At 43.4% G+C, this 21,556-nt stretch overlaps 1 protein-coding gene across 3 annotated transcripts in view; it reads left to right on the forward strand.

The window, feature by feature from the left end:
* The window catches only part of FREM1 (FRAS1 related extracellular matrix 1), a 94,111-nt gene that overhangs the window by 53,788 nt on the left and 18,767 nt on the right, over positions 1–21,556 (forward strand). Inside the window, exons 21-28 of one of the 3 annotated variants that reach the window (XM_088658441.1) lie at positions 268–412; positions 1,342–1,483; positions 3,351–3,546; positions 4,409–4,673; positions 10,580–10,994; positions 13,031–13,232; positions 14,688–14,832; positions 20,108–20,237. In XM_088658441.1, coding sequence (XP_088514567.1) covers positions 268–412; positions 1,342–1,483; positions 3,351–3,546; positions 4,409–4,673; positions 10,580–10,994; positions 13,031–13,232; positions 14,688–14,832; positions 20,108–20,237 — 1,640 coding nt within the window. Of the gene's footprint in view, positions 1–267; positions 413–1,341; positions 1,484–3,350; positions 3,547–4,408; positions 4,674–10,541; positions 10,995–13,030; positions 13,233–14,687; positions 14,833–20,107; positions 20,238–21,556 lie in introns of those variants that run through there. The other 2 variants (XM_088658442.1, XM_088658443.1) reach the window with 2 other exon arrangements.

Raw genomic sequence — 21,556 nt, forward strand, 5'->3', positions numbered from 1 at the left:
ATTAGTCGAGCAGGCCGCGATATGTGTTTTTGAGTCAATGGTGTGCTGGTGGATTAATGAACAGCTGCTGTATTCAAGGATTGTCCCATGCTAGTTGAAGCAAGCTGGCTGTGACCAGCAGACTTGTGGGGGGCGGGGAGCAGGATGGAAACAGTGGGAAATGATGTGAAAGAGATTTTGAGGGGAAACTGATTAATTTTTCTTTTCCCCCCCTCCTTCTCCCCTCTCCCTCTCTCTTGTTATCATCCCCTTCATCCCACCTTCCAGGAATGAGGCTGATGTATATGCATGATGACTCTGACAGCCTAGCGGATGGCTTTACAATCCAGCTATCAGATGGGAAACATAAAGTGTCAAAAACCATTTCGGTAGAGGTCATTCCAGTTAATGACGAGAAACCAGTGCTGAGCAAGTAAGCCACATGTTCATGTTCCAATTTGGTGCATGTGTTCTGACAAAGTGATTCAGCAGTGATCACAACAGCAAATTAGTGATTAATAGAGCTCATCTCCTGTAAATAACCACAGACTAATGCCAACAGTGCTCCACAAAAAACAATCCTTTGTGAAGGACATTCTGTTATGATCAGAGAGAGCAATGTAGCCAAATCTGAATCAGAGGTACCTACGAACAGAGATACGCAGCTTGTATGTACAAAAGAATGCACACATATACATATATTGTATACAAATCAAAGGCAACCTGTTTACAATGTTTGCACCCTCTGGTGGTCATTCCAAACTTTGGCACAGACCTTTTCTCTGCTTCAGTTTTCTATCTGGGTTACTCTGACAATTTCAGTTTCTATCGGTTTCTCATTTTTCCTCTCTTAAGTTGAGTTCTCCACATTTCCAGACAAATTTGTGTTTTTTCCATTTTCCATTTTAGTGCAAATATCTCCCAGGATAGGAATTTTTGCCTAATATATAACTTTTTGGCAAAGCAACCTCATTATATGCATTTCAAGCATACTGTATATGCATATATATTTTTACACATCACCTGACTTGGGAAGTGCAAATTTAGAAAGGTGCCTGTGTTTCAGTTTGTGTATTGCTTTGGAAAGGGCAAATTATGTAGGTTCACCTTCCAATGCAATTGGATTTCTCCTCTATCCCTAACTCCTCATGCCATTGTTTGAGCTGGGCCATAAATCAGGATCTCAGCACTGTACTTGAAGACCTCATTCTTCATCTGTATTAACAGAATGGTGCCTTGCTTGCTTGAAATCTGTGTGGGGTGTGTGTGTTCTCTGAGTGATTCTTCCTCTCATTATTTCTGTAATTATCCTCCTTTTCAACAAATAACATGATGGGTCCTTTGTTTGTTTGTTTGTTGCAGGAAGGGTAAGATAGAGGTGACTATGGGTGAAGCCCAAATTATTTCTAGTGCTGTTCTGTCAGCTGAAGATAAAGACACCCCAAGGGAACAAATTTATTATTTATTTGAGAGTGTCCCAGAAAATGGACATCTTCAGCTCAAGGTCAGTTTTTGTATTTCTACAAAAACCAAACAAAGTATTACTTGGGGGAGAGGAAGAACCCAGACTTCTTGGGTTAGAATAGGAATCAGTGTAATCCTCCTGTTTCTTAATAGTCTCTCATGGCTTGAAACACACTGCAGTGCCTAAGATAATTTCTACTCTGATCCTTGGAACAATCCAGTAGTGGATGTTCTGTTCACACCAGTGGAACTTCTGCCAGCAGAGTTGTTTCCGAGGAAGTTGATCATAGGAAGTGTGAAGAACTCGCACCGGGGCTCTTGTTCTTTCTAATTATGTGTGTGCCAAATATGTACCCCTGCTTATATTTTCAGAACTATATAATTGCCATAGGCTACAGTGGCTATGTGGGACGTTGGTGGCGCTGTGGGTTGAACCACAGAGCCTAGGGCTTGCCGATCAGAAGGTCGGCAGTTCGAATCCCCGCGACGGGGTGAGCTCCTGTTGCTTTGTCCCTGCTCCTGCCAACCTAGCAGTTCGAAAGCACATCAAAGTGCAAGTAGATAAATAGGGACCGCTCCGGTGGGAAGGTAAACGGCATTTCCGTGCGCTGCTCTGGTTTGCCAGAAGCGGCTTAGTCATGCTGGCCACATGACCTGGAAGCTGTACGCCAGCTCCCTCGGCCAATAGAGTGAGATGAGCACCGCAAACCCAGAGTCAGTCACGACTGGACCTAATGGTCAGGGGTCCCTTTACCTTTACCTTTTTACAGTGGCTATGTGGCGGGTGGCGCTGTGGTCTAAACCACTGAGCCCCTTGGGTTTGCTGATCAGAAGGTTGGCAATTCGAATCCCCACAATGGGGTGAGCTCTAGTTGCTCTGTCCCAGCTCCTGCCAACCTAGCAGTTCGAAAGCACACCAGTGCAAATAGATAAATAGGTACCGCTGTGGCGGGAAAGTAAACGGTGTTTCTGTGCGCTCTGGTTTCCATTACAGTGTTCCGTTGCACCAGAAGCAGTTTAGTCCTGCTGGCCACATGACTCGGAAAGCTGTCTGTGGACAAGCACTGGCTCCCTCGGCCTGAAAGCAAGATGAGCACCACATCCCATAGTTGCCTTTGACTGGACTTAACTGCCCAGGGGTCCTTTACCTTTTTTTACCTTTTTACAATGGCTAAGGACAACAGTAGGGATAGCCAGTAAGGGGCGCTCCAGATATTGTGGACTACAGCTTCCATCATCCTTGAACACTGGCCATGCTGGCTGATGGGAGTTGTAGTCTAGCCAGACAAGTTGGCTACTCCTCGGCTATAAACAAGGGCAGAAAGTCTTTTATCCTGCTTCCCCTCAAGGGCAATTTATGTGGCACTGGGTGGGGCTGGAATCAATGCTAGGCAGGGTTAGAGCCAAAAGTGAGCAGGGCCACAGTCGAATGTAGACAGCACACCTATCCCTTCCCCTTTGTTTTCATAGAATCATAGAATCATAGAGTTGGAAGAGACCACAAGGGCCATCCAGTCCAACCCCCTGCCAAGCAGGAAACACCATCAAAGCATTCCTGGCATATGGCCATCAAGCCTCTGCTTAAAGATCTACAAAGAAGGAGACTCCACCACACTCCTTGGCAGCAAATTCCACTGCCGAACAGCTCTTGCTGTCAGGAAGTTCTTCCTAATTTTTAGGTGGAATCTTCTTTCTTGTAGCTTGAATCCATTGCTCCGTGTCCGCTTCTCTGGAGCAGCAGAAAACGTTTTTCTTCCTTGTTATTCACATGAAATTAGGCCAAGGTGCTGTTGGTCCCTGACTTCTGGCTTATAAGGTCTCGTCACTAGTATTACACACAGTTGATCACTAAAATGGTATTTCTTTTGTTTAGTGACAGGGGTTTTTTTTTGTTTTGTTTTGTGTAGGTAGGCCATGACTGGGTGACACTCCAAAATGGGATGAAGTGCACCCAGAATGACATAGACATGAACTCTGTGAGATACATACACACGGGAACAATTGGCTCAAAGGAGCAGGACAGTTTTGTGTTTCATCTATGGGATGGAGACAATAGATCCCCAGAGGTGGCTTTCCCTATTACCATCAAGGACTTGGAAAAAGGTAAATCTATATCTAATCTTTTCATGTAAGGCAAGATTCCTCCTAGTGTTGTTGTTGTTTTCCCCCCTAAGGAGCAGTTCATACTTGATCTTGTATATGGGTATGTACAGGGCTTTTTTTCAGCCAGAACTCAATTCCAGCAGATCTCAGACAAGCGCCATTGCCATTATAAGAGAACAAGAGAGGCGTTCATGATGAATTCCAGCACCTCTTTTTCCAGAAAAATGGCACTGGGTATGTATGAATTTAGCTCCAAGCAGGCCCTTGGTAGCTTCACACATTCACAGTGATCTAATCCTGTAGAGCTCATCACAAGGAGTTTGTACAAACTTTACACTTATTACAAACAAGGTTTGTAAGAAGGCACCAATTCCAACCCATGTTCTTCACAAACAGTGCTGTTTCTGTTCTGCTGCAGTTCAGCTTCTAACAAAAACTACATTATTCATCTCACTGTCTACGGTAGCAGGATTTTACATAATTAATTATTAGTTTACACCATACATTTCAATGCACAGGAAACGCACTGCATTTTGGGGTGGGGAGTTATCAATTATATATTGATAGCAGCAAATACCTTTCATATTCAGTGGATTGATTTCCATTCTGGTCATTGGGCAAATAAATGAACACCCGCAATTTATGCTCCTGTTTCTATTTCCATCGGAATTCGGGGGGGGCACCCCTTCAGAATACTTTTCAAAGGGGAGGATTATTCCATAAAAGTCACATTCTTCCTTTTCTGCTAGTGGAAACATCTTGTGAAGGGAATTCCATTCAAGGAGCACTCCCACCAGCAGAAGCCTAGTAAGAATCTAAACCAAAAGATATTGTTAATATTTATGTTCCATGTGTCCTATAGGAAACATTGCAGTTTTCACAAAGCCCCTCACTGTGTTGAAGGGCGACAGAGGCTACCTGATGACGGACATCCTCCTTGCAGTCGATGGCACTGAGAAGCCAGAGGAGATCCTCTATGTGATAACCTCCCCACCTCAGTACGGACAGCTTGAGTATGTCAGCTATCCTGGAGTTGCCATTACAAGTTTCAGCCAAATGGATGTGGCAGGCCAGGCCGTCTGCTATGTCCACAATAGCAAGGCAGCTTCTCCAAGGGATACGTTCAGGTAAGCAGTGAAAAATCTATTGCTTTTCTTAATAAAAGTAGCATCAAATAGGAACAGTCAATGCATGGCAGGAGGTGGTACAGCATTCTCCTTTTCGGCATGACATCTTCATGCAAAGAGATCCATGTTTGATCTAAGGTGGGGTGAAGAACTTCTGCCCCCCCATATGTGCCAGGTTAGCACTTTTCTCACACAAGACGCGAAATGCTGGCAGTTTCACTAGTTGAGGTTTATTAGCAATAACAGGCTTTCAGCAATCCAAGCTTCCCACAACTCATTCCTCACTGTCGGAGTCAGTTGACTCGACTGGCTTCCGCCAGGCCCACCCCCGCTTCCTGCTGGTCTTCCTTTGTTCTAATCCTTGCTCCACTGCCTACTTCTTGGAGATTTAGGTGCAGCCAATTCCTCCTCCTCTGGAGTTGAATCCAACCCCCTCCTACCACCTGCCTCCTGCTCCTTCATCTCTGTGCTGCTGTGTGAAAACTTACAGGCAGCAATTCAGAGCAAGAAGGGCTTGTCTCACTTTTGTTGTGTGAAAGAATCAAGTTCCTGTTTTCCTTCCTCCCCCTCTGCAGATTCCTCTCTGCCAACCATGTCTCTGACAATATGCATACCTGCCAAGTTGCTGTCAGAGAAATAAGGGACCGGGCCAGAAATAGCAGACCGGAAGTAGCGCTGCCGCCATTTTGGAACTGGGCGGAGCATCCTCAGAAGTGACTTTTGATGCTGCTTTGCCCAGTTCCAACATGGCCACCGCGCCAGAAGTCGCACTGCAGTCATTTTGGAACTGGGCAGAGCAGCATCAAAAGTCGCTTCTGAGCATGCTCCGCCCAGTTCCAAAATGGCTGCCGCGCCAGAATAAATGGGGGGGAAACAAAAAAAAATTGTTTTTTCAGCTAGGAACAGCTGGAAAAACGGGGATTTCCCGGGGAAAACGGGAGACTTGGAAGCTATGGACAATATGTTGTTTGACACCAATTCCCATCAGCCTCAACCAATGTGGCCAGGGCTCAGAGATGAGGGGAGCTGTAGTCTGAAAGGCCACCAGTTCCCCACTCCTCATCTAAAATAAGGATAACACTTGAACAGTTCCCTGCACCGCATGGAAAATAGTTACCATTGTCTTTGTGGTCTAAGGAGTTGTCCATAATAGGAACGTGGTATATATGTAAACGGATTGTATGTTGACATTTTAGTTGTCTCCTAAAAGCACGCATTAAAAATATGGTATAACCAAGCTCATTTGGAGCCTGCTTTCTAGGTTGTTTATTATTCTCATAGGTTGCCCATGAACCCTTTCTATTGCATCAGCATTATTGCCCATAAGTAAATGAAGTTTTACCTAGCTGCACCACTAATTTGGCTGCTCAGTTTCTGCACTCAATTTTATAGCTGGAAGAAAAATTCAGAATGTAACATAATGCTGGATCTCCTTGAACACCAAGACTTTGCAAATAAAGTTGGTGTGCATGCTCAGGGCAACATTCTGGGTGGTATTCAACTAAGTTTTACTGACAATAGACCCATTAAATTAATGGACATGAGTATGTTAGACCCATTTGTTTTTATGCATCTGCTCCAAGTAAAACTTAGTTGAATTTCACCCACTGCCTTGCAAACTACTTATGCCCATATCTTGATTCAGGCAGTGCATTTAAGATTATTTTTCTGTGGTTTGGAGAGATATTTTAATTTAATATAATGAGGTATTTTCACAATTTGAAATTCTTTACTTAAACTCATTGATTAGCCGGTTAAAAAGCAGAGACACTGATTAATGAAACAAATTTGTATCTATCGACAGTTCTGTGTCAATTTGCTGTCCTCATCTGGGATTTTGCTTTTTTTAATTAATTAGTATACTGGGGGGAAGCCAGATTCTGGATAATAATAATAATAATTTATTATTTATACCCCGCCCATCTGGCTGGGTTTCCCCACTCACACCATTTTTTTTGTTCCAGTTTAACTAAGATGGTACATATTCATGTTCATATGCATAGATGCATATATGTAGCTACCTGTCTGACTATGTGTGTGTGTGTTTATACATACCTATAGTTAAATTGGTGTGACATTGCTTATAGACATGCCCAGAGTCTTACGCCCAGACCAGACGCACTTTGACAAGGTATTTTAAAGAAATGAAGATATACGTGTCTGTTTCAATCACTGTAAAATGATGTTCCTGGCTGTTCGAATTTGGCCACGCAGTTGGTTATATATTGAGATATAAATACTGTGGCAGATTATTAAAAAATAAAACACCAAGGGCTGGTGACATTTAATTAAATGAGGGTTTAAATGATCAGATTTTTACCGTCCGTTAAGGCACTTTATTCCATCGTAAACCTCACAGCATTGTTTGATACTGCTGGCCTGGAAGAGGGATTTGGCACTGCTTGTTTGGGACAGATGACTTCAAGTGATTAGCAATCTGACATCAGACGCTGGCAGCAGGATGCTAAAAGAACATGCTAATGTCCTCCATTTTGACACGGTGGATCAGTTTTGTAATAAGCTGGCACTATCTCCTGATTCCATTTTTATATTTTAAATGCCATGGCAGATGGTAAGTCCTGCAGCCAGCTCTATTGCCATGAACTAGAGAAAGCCTAAAAACCTCGGTAATGGTGAAATCAAGCCACGTGACTTAGCCTCCTAACTAAGCTCGAGAGTTATCCCCTCCCCCCAAAAAAATTCATCAGAGTGATGGGAATGTTGGCTGCTTCCCATTCCTGAGGGAAACGTGGAACAGAACTAAACATGGAATAAACAACACGCTGGAAGAAAGGGGCATGGTGTTTCCTTGAAACAAACAACCTCATTGTCTGGGGGGACCTAGCAATGCACGCCATTTGCATGGCAATTACTAGCCTGCCTTTGAAAGTTGGACCACAGATAATCTATCCTCATGCACTGAACTGTTTGCTAAGTCCTTTACATTACTCAGGTTTGGGATGAATATATTTGTGGGCCTTTCTAAACCAAGAATCTAATAAATCTTTAGTATTAATATTTTTGCATCATGGACGAGCACTGGCCCCCAGTCCTATAGGCCATATAGGCAATTCTTTGGGGCAGCAGAACTCCGAGGTCTCCAGTCTGATTAGGGGTGTATTCTGTGGCAAATTGCCACCACAGTCCTTTAGGGCAACATGGTCTGAAGCATTTTATCCTAGTTTCAGCTCCTTTTTTATTCATTCCATTCAATTGAGTGGGCAAACTTCCATTTGTTTGTAGGGAATAGGAAAGTGCGTCTTCAATCAGGAAAACCTTTCAGGAGAAAACACAGTTCATCCCTCGGCTTACAAGAACAATGGGTGGAAGTAATTTTTGTTGATGGTAGGAAAGTTGCTTAACAATTTGGTCCTATGCTTGAGTACCATCTTCCCTCTTCACCCTCAGAATTCACAAAAATGCCCTTATACAGTAGTACATTGGTTCTCGAACTTAATTCGTTCAACTCCCGAAACATTTCAAAACCAAGGTGCAGCTTCCGATTGGCTGCAAGAGCTTCCTGCACTGAAGCAGAAGCCGTATCAGACATTCGGCTCCCGAAAAACATTCGAAAACCGGAACACTTACTTCCGGATTTCCGGCATTCAGGAGCCGATTTGTTCGACAGCTAAGCCATTCACGAACCAAGGTATGACTACATCCACAGCATTGCTTTCGTTCCAGCCAAAGCTGTGATATAACTAAACTGATGACAGGACATCCGTTTTACCACTGGAACAAACATTAGGCCAGTTCAGACAGCTGCTGCAGTTTTTCTCAGGTGGGAATATATTTCCCTTCAGTAAAAATATTTCTTACTCTTATAAAGCATCAAGCCTGCCTGCTCTTTTCCCCATCCGTTTGATGGCATAAAGCCTACACGTGTTGGTCACCTCTGAATCATCAGTTGGAAGTTTTCAGGGTAGTAACTTGAATATCAGCAGTTTCTCGGGCCAAGAGGTCACAAACTCTACATCAAGAATCAGGCACACGACCCCAATGGTATCAAGGCTTTTCTGACCTCAAGAGTTCTAGCTGTGGCCTTCGACCTAGGGCTAAGGTGAAATAAATGATTCAAATATTCATTGGTTTGTATATATGAACAAAATGCCTGTGGCTCAATGCACACCCCAATTAAGATTTGTTCCTGTCTCCAAGGCACTCAGATAGGAGAGCTGAGGAAGACCCCTGGCTGCTGTGACCTTGAAGGCCTGCTGCCAGGCAGCTTTTATTTTTATACAAAATAATAGTTCATTGGAGAGAGGAAACTTGGCTGACAACGGTAGCAGACTTTAAATCAACATTATATTACTAAATATATATATATATATAAATTTAAAAAATAGTCCAATAGCACCTTAGAGACCAACTAAGTTTGTTCTTGGTATAAGCTTTCATGTGCATGCACACTTCTTCAGATACACCAAGAAGTGTGCATGCACACAAAAGAACAAACTTAGTTGGTCTCTAAGGTGCTACTGGACTAATTTTTATATATTTCAACTGCGTCAGACCAACATTGCTACCTACCTGAATTATATTGCTAGTAGATCATGTGCAATTGCATACCCTCCAAGTATCCTCATTTTCCAGGGACAGGCCCAGAATTACAAATGCCATACTGGCTTCCGATTTGATCCTGGAATGTCCCTATTTCCCCCGCCAGTGCTGTCTCTGCTGAGCTTGGGGTGGAGGATGAGCTGGCGCTTTTCCCGAGTGGCAGTGGTGGTGGCGGCTGCCTCACTATAGTCTTCCCATGGCCGTTGCTGTTGGCCTCCTCCCTTGGGCAGCTCATAGCTGTGTTCATTTATCAGTGACGCTTCAACATTTTGAAACAAGAGGTGAACACCATAAAAGTGGCATGTCGATCCTTAAAATAAACAAACCCTTCCACGGCAATTCGGGGTCACTGAAAAGAAACAGAACAGAATACTGAAAGGTGGGTGCAATGATGTCTCTGCATCCTCATAATCATTCCCACAACTTGCAGTCAATTTATGCGGTTGGTTTGATCATAAATCATTTTTTTCATTAAAGATTTTCTCGATTTACAAAAATATGTGCAATGTCTCTCGTAACATTTTTACAAATCAGTTTCATTTGTTGAGACATTGGGAAGAAAGGGGGGAAAGAGGTAGATGGGGGAAGGGTGGGTGGGGTGACGATGTTTCTATTTTACTTAATATATGTGGTGGGGGGTTGTCAGCGTCGCTTGTGTAGGTTCTCTGCTGTTTGCTTGTGTTCCTTTGGTGGTGAGAGATGTTGGGGTTGGCCTAGGACAGGCATCCCCCAAACCGCGGCCCTCCAGATGTTTTGGCCTACAACTCCCATAAGCCCTAGCTAAGAGGACCAGTGGTCAGGGATGATGGGAATTGTAGTCCAAAACATCTGGAGGGCCGAAGTTTGGGGGTGCCTGGTAGGATATGGTTGTTCATTTGTGGTTGGCTGTGGTGGTCTTTGTTTCGTGTGTGAGTGGGGTGGGGTGGTGTTTTGGATCAGGTTAGCCATATTGATTGTATGCTGTTGGTGGGCTTTTGTCATTGTCTTGTTGGGCTGTGTATGTGACCAAGGGGAGCCATACCAGGGTGAAGCCATCTTCTTCTATTTGTCCCCGTGCCAGTTTCAGCTTATTGGTTACGGCAATTTTTCTAGTAAGGCTGTTTCCCATGCTATTTGGTACCATTGGTCCAAGCTGACTCCTGACAGGTCTCTGATCATAAATCATTTGAATGCTGTCTCTTAAGTTCACAGACTTTGTGTCTGCCACTCATGAGTGCCATTCTTTCAGAGACTGGGGGTCTTAATATGTTCTCAGAGTTACCGAGAGGCAAACCCTTTAGTAAAGGTGTCTGTTATATTTCATTTCAGTAGATGGTGAAACAGGAACACTTGCCTCTTTTTGCCAGATTCATCGTCAGCAATGGACTAAGGACAAAACACGGAGAGTTTGAGATCATCCTGGAGACAGTGGACCAAGCCTTACCCACAGTGGCCAAGAACGAAGGCTTGACCTTACTCGAAGGTGGCATTGCATTCCTTTCTCCAGACATCCTCCAGCTCTCGGACCCAGACACAGATCCGCAAAACCTCTCCTTTCTCCTAGCACAGCTCCCACAGTACGGCCAGCTCTTCAACAGAAAGTCTGGCCTATGGCAGCAAAGCTTCAGCCAACAAGATGTGGACAATCTGAACATTGCTTATAGACATGGAGGAGGGGATTCTCGGATTGACAGATTTACATTTGTGGCGACAGATGGAGTGAATGAAGGCTTCATAGTAAATAACAAGGTGCAGCTAGAGCCCTTGGCGTTCAGCATCCAGGCAAGTTCCTACACACACACACACACACACACACACACACACACACACACACACACACGTACACACACTATTGTCTTTAGCTTCATTTTGATGCAGGTTTTAGGATTCTATCGTGCTGTATTTTATTCAGTTATTATTATTTTTAATAAAAAAACCATCCCAGAAGCACTAAAGAATGGTGATAGATACCGTACATTCTGTAAAATAAAGAAGTAAACTTAATGTCCCAAGTTTTGACTGTTAGCTATTCCATTTCCATACTTCTTTATTCATTTGTTAAAATGTTGGTATTGACAATTTTTGAGATAAAATACAATAAGAATCAAACTAGTCTACAGAATGAGAATCTTTAAAAAAAAAACAAAAGAAGAAAAAAGCAAGAGAAAACAGAAAAAAGAGAAAGAGGAAAGAAAATACCCCTAAGACCCTTTACCATATTTACTGTATATCCTGTCATTTATCCACATATACAGTAGAGAGGTAGACTTTCCCATCTCCCACCTGGGAGCCTACATCATCTCCCAGTCTCTCACCCTGGGAGACCCTTTCTACCCTGCCTTTCCTGCAGGGAGCCCCCTCCTCCAACTGTCCCCTTCCTGTTTGTGTCTTCAGTCCAAGGCAAATTACTTCCTTCCCCCACCCAAATACATACAATTGGCAGATAGAGGTGTGGATATACGTCTCTGTTTTTCCCTTCTTTGTTTTTCCTCCTTTTTTATCCTTTTAACTTTGTCCTGTTTGTTCTCTTTCTCTCTTTCTCTTTCTCTTGTTTTCCCTTTGTATTTTTACTATTTTGTATTGGGAACATTCCTACTTCTTTATTAATGAGGATGTCTTGAACTACTTGTATGCCAAATGAAGTGTTTTATGTTAAAGTTGCCTTGATTTTCGCTGTCTTCTTTAGCCCCCTTCATGTGTGAATTGCATAAAAGGGCATCAATTGTAGGTGGTGGTTATGGGACTGTGCTTCTGTCTCTGCTCAATTCCCAAAGTCCACACATTAGGCATGGGTGTTTAACATGAAAAGCCTGTGTGTGTGTGTGTGTGTGTGTGTGTGTGTGTGTGTGTGTGTGTGTAAACTTGAGCCATCCAAGCTCACAGTCATACAGGCTCTGAGGATGTGTGAAGAAATGGCTCATACGCTTTTCCCCATGGTAACATATGGATGTTGGGGGAGGAACTGAGAAACCACATGTATGGGACCAGAGACATAGGCTCTTTCTATGCCCCTTCACATGATTCTTGCATGAAGGGGGCTTTTCATCATAAACATACATACACACAAACACAAAGTTGTAGTAATTTGCATGCCTTAGATTACATGTATCTCAAGATTTAGTGTTCTAGGACTTAGATAAGCTAATTTGTCAAACTGGTTTGGGTTTAAGGTCCCTGTTTTTATGTACAGTGGTACCTCGGTTTGAGTACACAATTGGTTCCGGAAGTCTGTACTTAACCTGAAGCGTACTTAACCTGAAGCAAACTTTCCCATTGAAAGTAAAGGAAAGTGGATTAATCCATTCCAGACGGTCTGTGGAGTACTCAACCTGAAGTGTACTTAACCCGAGGTACGAGTGTAATTGATTCCAGAAGTCCGTACTTAACCTGAAGCGTACTTAACCTGAAGCGAACTTTCCCATTGAAAGTAATGGAAAGTGGATTAATCCGATCCACACAAGAGTACTTAAACTGAAAATACTCAAACCGAGGCGAACTTAAACTGAGGTATGACTGGTTCTGGAAGTCTGTACTTAACCTGAAGCGTACTTAACCTGAAGCGAACTTTCCCATTGAAAGTAATGGAAAGTGGATTAATCCGTTCCAGATGGGTCCGAGGAGTACTTAAACTGAAGCGTACTCAAACCGAAGCATACTTAAACCGAGGTATGGCCGTATACATGTATGACTTCAAAAAGTAGAGCCTTGGTTATAATAGGGCAAGGGTAAGGGAGTGTGTTGCTCCTTCCTTCCTTCCTTCCAAATCTAACGGTTGATCAGTAATAGTGAGTACTGTACTGTATTAATTTTTGTTTTAGGTGGACAGCCCAGCCAAAGCAGCACCAGAAATTGTCCACCTTTCTGCTGCTTCAGATGTAGAACTTCTGAAAAATGGCAACTTTGGTATTTACATTACTTCCCGGGCCCTGAAGGCATCAGATTGTGATGGGGATGATGAGCAAATAATTTTCAAGATTTTGCGAGGACCTCGGTACGGCTACTTGCAAAATATAACAACAGGTATAGTGTCATTTCCCCTTTCCACGTAGTTCACAAGATACATTGTGTTGGGTAGTATTGCAATTGATCCTTCTAAGTAGACTTTTTTTACAGAAGAAGTTTCCTGGAAACTTTGTTTCAGGAGAAGGTGTCAGAAAAGCAGACTGAAATAGACCTCTGCAGAAAAGTGTGTAGGACCCAAGTTTGTGGGAGTCATTGATTATTTTCATAACCCAATTATTTCATTTTGCTGTATAACCCAGTTATATTCTATGAACTCAGAAATTCATACGATTCCACCCTAAAAAGCAGAAACCACACTTGCAGTATGGGTTGGCTTTTTAATCAAAGTGGTGTGGAACTTAAATAAAACCAAAAGACCTCTACAGATGTTACAAAAAAGTTACTACGTGACGAAAAGGCAGCAGTGACAAGTGTGTTAGCTTCACACACATCCTCTCACCATTTTCGTTGCCTTCCGCAAGTTGTGGTGCAACTAGTGTACCAGCAGCAAGGAACCTCTTGTATTTGTGGAGGCGACCCTGCATGTTGTGGAACCCTGTACAAATCAGGGCTCTCAATTGTGCATGGAGCCCTGAGGCTCTCTGTGGCAAGACGGTTGTCTTCCAACTCATGGAAGGTGACAAAATCAGAAGCTGAGCTAGCACATTCACACACACACACACACCATGTGGTAGCTCCCCAATTTTCATAACACCTGAAGAGCACTGGCTTGCCATGCAACATGGTACCGTGTTGCGTGCAAGCCACATGGCTTGCCCGTGTGATGTGAGCATGCCATGCAGCATGCACGAGTGATGTCAGCACGTCACACGGCATGCATGCCCAGTGTGCGCACATCACCGCAGAATATTGAAGGGCCCAGCCCTCTCCTTGAAAATTTTGAGGGGGCCTTGCCCCTCCCCCAATGTCACCCCTGATAATAAGGTACAAGTAGTAGAGAAGCAATGCTGTGAAGCCTTATGGAACTGTATGTGTTGGATGCATCTAAAGATTTTAGGTGCCATGGCAGGACCAGGCCTACCGTTAGACAGAATGAGGTGGTTGCCTAAGACTGGGATATCATGTAGGAGCAGGAAATGGTTAATTGTTAAATTTATTTTTGTAGGGTGGGGGGGGGTTGCTGCCAGGGAGCGGATGGTGCGGTTCTGCCTCAGGTGCCAAACTAATTTGAAGGTCTTTAAGTACCATGCCCCTTGACTTGGGAGTGGGAGGAGCACTGTTTGCTCAGGGTACCGTATCTCTGGCACCAAGATGGCTGGGGCCATCCTTGGGCGAAGGGAATAATAGTAAAACACCCAGACTCAGCTCAGTTGAAGATTAGCTGGAGATTTGCCTCCGTGCTTGATGCAGTGAGAGTCACCTCCAATTCCTCAGGGCCCCTTAATATGGTGAGTTATATTTGTTCGTTGGGCATAGTGAATCGACGTCACATGTCTTCATTAATTTCCTCAGGTGGATTTATTCAGCATGAATTCAGTCAGAAGGATTTAAAGAGCAAAACCATACTTTATGTCATTGACCGTTACTGGGAGGGGAATTCAGAAGACCTGGAGATTCAAGTTACCGATCCTGAAGGAAACTCTGCAATGCCTCAGATGTAAGTCAGAGCTTCCTTTCTCCAAACACCTGCATTGCCCGTAGCATTTGTTGTTTGTTTGTTTGTTTGTTTGTTTGTTTGTTTCCTCCCTTAAGTCAGGTCACTTGCTGAAGGTTTTGAAGCAGAGACCTTTTACTGGGCCACAGGGGTCAGCAAACTTTTTCAGCAGGAGACCGGTCCACTGTCCCTCAGACCTTGTGGGTGGCCAGATTATATTTTGAAAAAAAATATGAACAAATTCCTATACCCCACAAATAACCCAGAGATGCATTTTAAATAAAAGGACACATTCTACTCATGTAAAAACATGCTGATTCCCGGACCATCCGCGGGCCGGATTTAGAAGGTGATTGGGCCGCATCCGGCCCCCGGGCCTTAGTTTGGGGACCCCTGAACTAGAAGGAAGCAGAAGAAATAACTGTAGGCCTATTTAAAAAATCTAGAAAGAGAATTATCTGGGGAGTTGGTGCTATGTTGGTGCTATGTTGGCACAGTATTATGTACTGTTGAACCTCGGATTGTGGACGTAATCCGTGACGGAGGCACGTCCGCAACCTGCAGCGTTCGCATCCTGAAGCACTGCATCTGCGCAGGCGCCGGTGCGATTTGATGCTTCTGCGTATCCGCAAAGTGCAATTTAGCACCTCTGCAGATGCGTGAGCGGCAGAACCCGGAAGGAACCCATTCCGGTACTTCTGGGTTTTCCGCGGTCCACAACCCGAAAACACATAACCTGAAGTGTCCGTAACATGAGATATGACTATACATTATACTTAGGACTTTTCCGACATTTAAAGTGTTCCACATACATTAACCTGTAATCCTACAAACAATTCTGTGAGGATGCAAGACTAGGAGAAAGTGCCGTGTTGTGGTAAAAGTTGTCAGAGAAAAACATTTATGCGACTATAAATGACAGAAAATAGGTAAATGTGACATTTTACTGTTGAAGTAAGATGAAGACTTTTGAAATACACAGAACTCTTGTTATCAGAGTGTACATACTTGTTCAAGAAAATCTATCAGCTTTATGTAGTATTTGGTTTTTCTCAAAATTAGAAAAGTATTTGGCATTACATCTAACATGGCCTTACACCTTCAACCTTGGAATGTGTTTTCATTACTGGAGATTGATCCTGAAACTTTGGAAGGAATGATGAGAAAAATATCCTTGGGCAATGACAAACCATCTTTCCTGAATCATCCAAACTTCTGAGATTTAAGAGGAGGATTTCAGAATCAGACAATTTCACTTCTGGAAAGCAGTCTTTAGCCTTATCATTTCACATTTGTGAAAATAGCCGGTACTTAAGTACCCAGTGATATTTTCAGTTAGCATAAATATGCAATGGCATAACACAAATCTAACATTTTTTTCTTTTCTTTTTTTCATTTTCACAGTGTATATACAAGCATTCAGATTTAGGAAGGTTTATCCTCTTTTCTTACTAAGGCAATGCTTGTTGACAAGACACACAGTCTTCACAGTAGCAGAGAAGGTCTGGCAAGCTATTTGCCCACTGTGAAATATGACAGAAATAACACTAATGATGGCAATTATTAATTATACATGTGCTTGTAAGATGGGAAGTTTGACTGTAAATTAAGCACATTTTGTTGCCAAGTTGTGCATGCGAAAATTGCATCTAGATGCAACTTTCTGCAGCTAGAGGTCACTCTAGATCTGGGTTGATAACATGTCCCAAATATATGGAATACTTTTCAGTGAGGTTTTTAAAACAAAAGGGTGTAACCTATACTGTATATCAAAATATCCCTCCAAACACTTTCTTCCCTCTAATAAATTTTGTCTAACTGCTGCTTGTAAATGCTCCGTTTACAACTGTGGTAACAAATAAAGAGGGCAGCAGTGAAATCCAATTGCAGCACAAGTAATTTGAGTGGTGTGTAAAACAGCATGAATCTCTTTTTTTAAATATAAATTTCTATTAGTTTTACATAAAACTTATACACCATAAACATCACATTTTCACACATTTAAAAAAGGGTTCTTCTGATACTTGAGACCTCCTTCCTTCCCTCCATGGGTTCCAATTCTAAATTTTATTCCTGCATCCTTTACTGTGATCTATCTGTTATACAATTATCACATCCAAAATCCATGTTGCATTACAAGTGTCGTTGTATTCCTGCCAATGATTTCAACTGTTTACAGTGATCTCTCAAATATGTTAGAAATTATTCCAGTCTTTTAAAAATACTTGGTCTTCCTGATTTGTGATCTTTCCCATCAGGCTTGCCATTTCTACATATTCCATCAGGTTGGTCTGCCATTCTTCTCTGGTCAGCACTTCTTCTTCTTCTTCTTTCCATCTCTGGACAAAAAGCATCCTTGCTGCTGTCATTGCACGTATAAACGGTCTTTTATTTTATTTTGGTAGTTCCGCACCTGTAACGCCTAACAAAAAAGCATTATAGGTATTGTGTTGTGTGTTAAAACAGCATGAATCTAAGAAAATATGCTGTTGGTCCTAGTACATTTTGAGTTGCATCAGTACTACATCTGGGGGGGGAGTGGTGCTGGCTTATTTAAATGTCCCCAGTTTTCATTCTTCCAAGAAGGGCAATACAACATCCAAACCTGGTCAGAGTTATGTAAGCTGTACATCTGTTTGGTCCAGGGTCCCTATGGCAAGGCTGGGTGGCGCAATGCACCAGGGCGCCGGGCCACCAGGGGGTACCGCACTGCGCCCGCCAGACAGCCGCGCTCAGAAACGGGGGGCGCCGGAGGGATAGTTCGCACCAGGGCACCAGATATGCTTAAGACGGCCCTGGTTTGGTCTTGTGCTTTATTTTAAGTAGAGACAACTTTACAACCTCTTGGGTTGTGTTTCTATAAATACCGTTTACTCTAATTGGTTTATGCTGGACCTATACTACCGTATGGTAAGTATTAGACTCAGATGGTGGGGAGCCTCCTTCTTCCTGTGTTTAAAATCTGATATAAAGGTAAAGGTAAAGGACCCCTGACAGTTAAGTCCAGTTGCGGACGACTCTACGGTTGCGGCGCTCATCTCGTTTTACTGGCCGAGGGAGCCGGCATACAGCTTCCAGGTCATGTGGCCATCATGACTAAGCCGCTTTCTGGTGAACCAGGGCAGCACACGGAAACGCCATTTACCTTCCCACTGGAGTGGTACCTATTTATCTACTTGCACTTTGACGTGTTTTCGAACTGCTAGGTTGGCAGGAGCTGGAACAGTGCAACGGGAGCTCACCCCGTCACGGGGATTCGAACCGCTGACCTTCTGGTCGGCAAGCCCTAGGCTCAAGGGTTTAACCCACAGCACCACCCACGTCCCTTAAAATCTCAAGACTCAAACAAACAAAAATTGGGCATGTAGTTCTGTTTTGTGTGCACAACTATTTTTCTTTTTTCTATTTGCTGTTTTTTGTTTTTACTTGGAAGGGTTTTTAATCACATCACATCTTTTAGATACTAAATTTAGTGTAACTGAACCAAGCTTTCTGGAGGAGAAACCTTGGTGGATATAACCAGGGCATTTTTTCCAGCTGGAACTCAGTTCCGGCACCTCTCAGGTGGACGCCATTGCCATTTTAAGAGAACAAGGGAGGAGGTGTTCATGATGAGTTCTGGCACGTCTTTTTCTAGAAAGATAACACTCAAGCATTAGTTTTGGGGGCACCTGGAAATGGTGATGTGTAAAGAAATCACTTCCGTTCCATAACTGGCCACTAGAGGACTCTGCATTCAGCCTTTAAAGAAGTATTAGGTAAAGGTAAAGGGACCCCTGACCATTAGGTCCAGTCGTGACCGACTCTGGGGTTGCGCGCTAATCTCGCATTATTGGCCGAGGGAGCCGGCGTATAGCTTCCAGGTCATGTGGCCAGCATGACAAAGCCACTTCTGGCAAACCAGAGCAGCACATGGAAACGCCGTTTACCTTCCCGCTGTAGCGGTACCTATTTATCTACTTGCATTTTGACGTGCTTTCGAACTGCTAGGTTGGCAGGAGCTGGGACCAAGCAACGGGAGCTCACCCCGTCGCAGGGATTCGAACCGCTGACCTTCTGATCAGCAAGCCCTAGGCTCAGTGGTTTAACCACAGCGCCACCTGGGTCCCATTAAGAAGTATTGCTAACCTATAAACGAGGAATAGTGACTTTGCTCCGAACTGTTGAGATCTTACAGGCAGTTCCATATGTGGGGTGCAGAAGATATTTGTGGCTCAGGTTTCATCCGACAGAAGTTGCTGCCCAGAAGATTTTTAATCAATGGGAAGCCATAGATTCTGAGCATCGTACTGGTGCCACAGGAAGTAGAAAGTTTGGAAACTGGATTCAGACCACTCGTCTGTCAGTATTGTCAGTATTGTCTACACTGGATGGCAGTATCCCTTCAGGATTTCAGATAAAGGTAGCATGTGGCACTCTCATATGAGAGTAGGAAGGCCTTTGAGTCTAACTATGGCACAATGCTGCCTACTTTTACAATGCTGCTCTCTTGCCTGCCTCAGCAGAGTGGAGATAATAATAATAATAATAATAATAATAATAATAATAATAATAATAATAATAATAAAAAATATTATTTATACCCTGCCTGCCCATCTGTCTGGGTTTCCCCAGCCACTCTGGGCAGCTCCCAACAGAATATTAAAAGCACAATAAAACACCAAACATGAAAAACTTCCCTAAACAGGCCTGCTTTCAGATGTCTTCTAAAAGTCAGGAGGGCACCAGGGCCTTCTTTTCCAGCGGCTGCAACAGCAGGAGAAGCCAGCCATGGAAGCTGTGGATCCACAGTCTGCCCCTGAACATTGGGGGAGGGGCTCTTCCCCAGCCAAATTATTATCCAGGGGGCCCAAAAGAGCTCAGTGAGTTTGTGTGTTTGCCCTAAATGCCTTCTAAAAAACATGAGAACCAGCTGTCACTACTCCACGGTGAGGGGAATGCGTGTTCTGCGCATGCTCAGAGGCACTTCTGTTCCCGTGAATACACATTGCAATTTGAGGACTGAGCCTTAACGTGAAAGCACAACCAAGGTTTAGCTCCGGTAAGCCTTTTATCAAATTAAGTCCTGTTTGCTTCTCTCTTAGGACCAGTTTCCTCCTGAACACAGTGATACATTGGTAGAAAAAGTATGTTTGCACAGACAGCGAGAAAGAAATGTCAGCTGCCTTGGATCCTGAACTAGCAGGGACTTCTTTTGGATTTTCTATGCAAATTCCTCCTGTCCTGCATGCCACATACAGTGTTTTCTCTTTTTTTTCTCCCTCCCCCACCCCAATAGACTGGAACTGAAATGGTCAAAAATTGAAATGGAACAGGATGTTTATGAAGTTTGCGAAAATGTGGAGATGCTTCCTTTGAGGATCACCAGATCAGGGTACATCACAGATTCTGCCTTTGTTGCAGTGCAGGTAATGTCATCATAAAAGGAACTGAAAATAAAGCACAGTTTAAGGATGTTGAAGGATTCGCAAAGTGCTAGTTTGCAAAGTGGCAGTCCTACACAGGTCTGTTCAGAATAAGTCCAACTGACCTACCTTGTGTTGAAAGAACTACCCTGCTCAGGCTTTTGGGGTGCAGTTTTGCCAAATGGTGGGTTGTTGTTTTTTGGCTGTACCTACTTTAATGTTGGTCCCTTCCATTAAAACAAAATGAATTATTAGAATCATAGAGTTGGAAGAGACCACAAGGGCCATCCAGTCCAACCCCCTGCCAAGCAGGAAACACCATCAAAGCATTCTTGACATAAGGCTGTCAAGCTTCTGCTTAAAGACCTCCAAAGAAGGGGACTCCACCACACTCCTTGGCAGCAAATTCCACTGTCGAACAGCTCTTACTGTCAGGAAGTTCTTCCTAATGTTTAGGTGGAATCTTCTTTCTTGTAGTTTGAATCCATTATTATTACCCCCCTCTCAAAAGCTTGGTAGCATTTATAAACACACACAAGGAAAACCACCCATTGTGTAGCATGGGAGAGTTACACCACTGGTTTTAAGGGAATGGTGTCACACACACACACACACACACACACACACACACACACACACACACACCATACCTTCCAACATTTCTCTGATGAAAATGGGGCTGTCCCATTGCATAATGATAATTTTACTGTTTATACCCCACACATTTTATTGGGTTGCCCTAGCCACTCTGGACAGTTTCCAACATATATAAAAACATAACAAAACGTTAAACATTTTTTTAAAAAAACTTCCCTATACAGGATTGCCTGCAGACACTCAAGGGTTGGATAACTCCATCCCCTCCAACATTTCTCCGATGAAAATAGGGACATCCTAAGGAAAAGCAGGATCAAATTAGAAGCTGGGGTAGCTTCTCTAAATCAGGGACGTCCCTGGAAAATAGGGACACTTGGAGGGTCTGACACATTGGTATCACAGACGAGATACATTGCCCACAACAGCCATTGATTGAATACTACTGCATGCAAGAGGTTGTCACAACATTTTGGATTGCTTCATCTGGCAGCATATTAAATGTACATACAAACCTGCATGAAAAACGAGGGGGTGGGATTTCAAGTAGTGTTAGCTGTTTACCACTTCTAGCCCCCGCCCTATTCCCCACGCCAATGTGGCATTTTATATGTCACTTCTGGCATCTTGATAACTGTGAGAAGTCCCTTACGTGGACTTGCAATCAGACAAGGAGACACCGATTTAAGTCTTACCAGTTCCTCTTTATTGTAACGCGTTTGCAAAGG

The sequence above is a fragment of the Zootoca vivipara genome, chromosome 15 (assembly GCF_965207765.1).
Source record: "Zootoca vivipara chromosome 15, rZooViv2.hap1.1, whole genome shotgun sequence".
In the NCBI taxonomy this organism is placed as follows: Eukaryota; Metazoa; Chordata; class Lepidosauria; order Squamata; family Lacertidae; genus Zootoca; species Zootoca vivipara.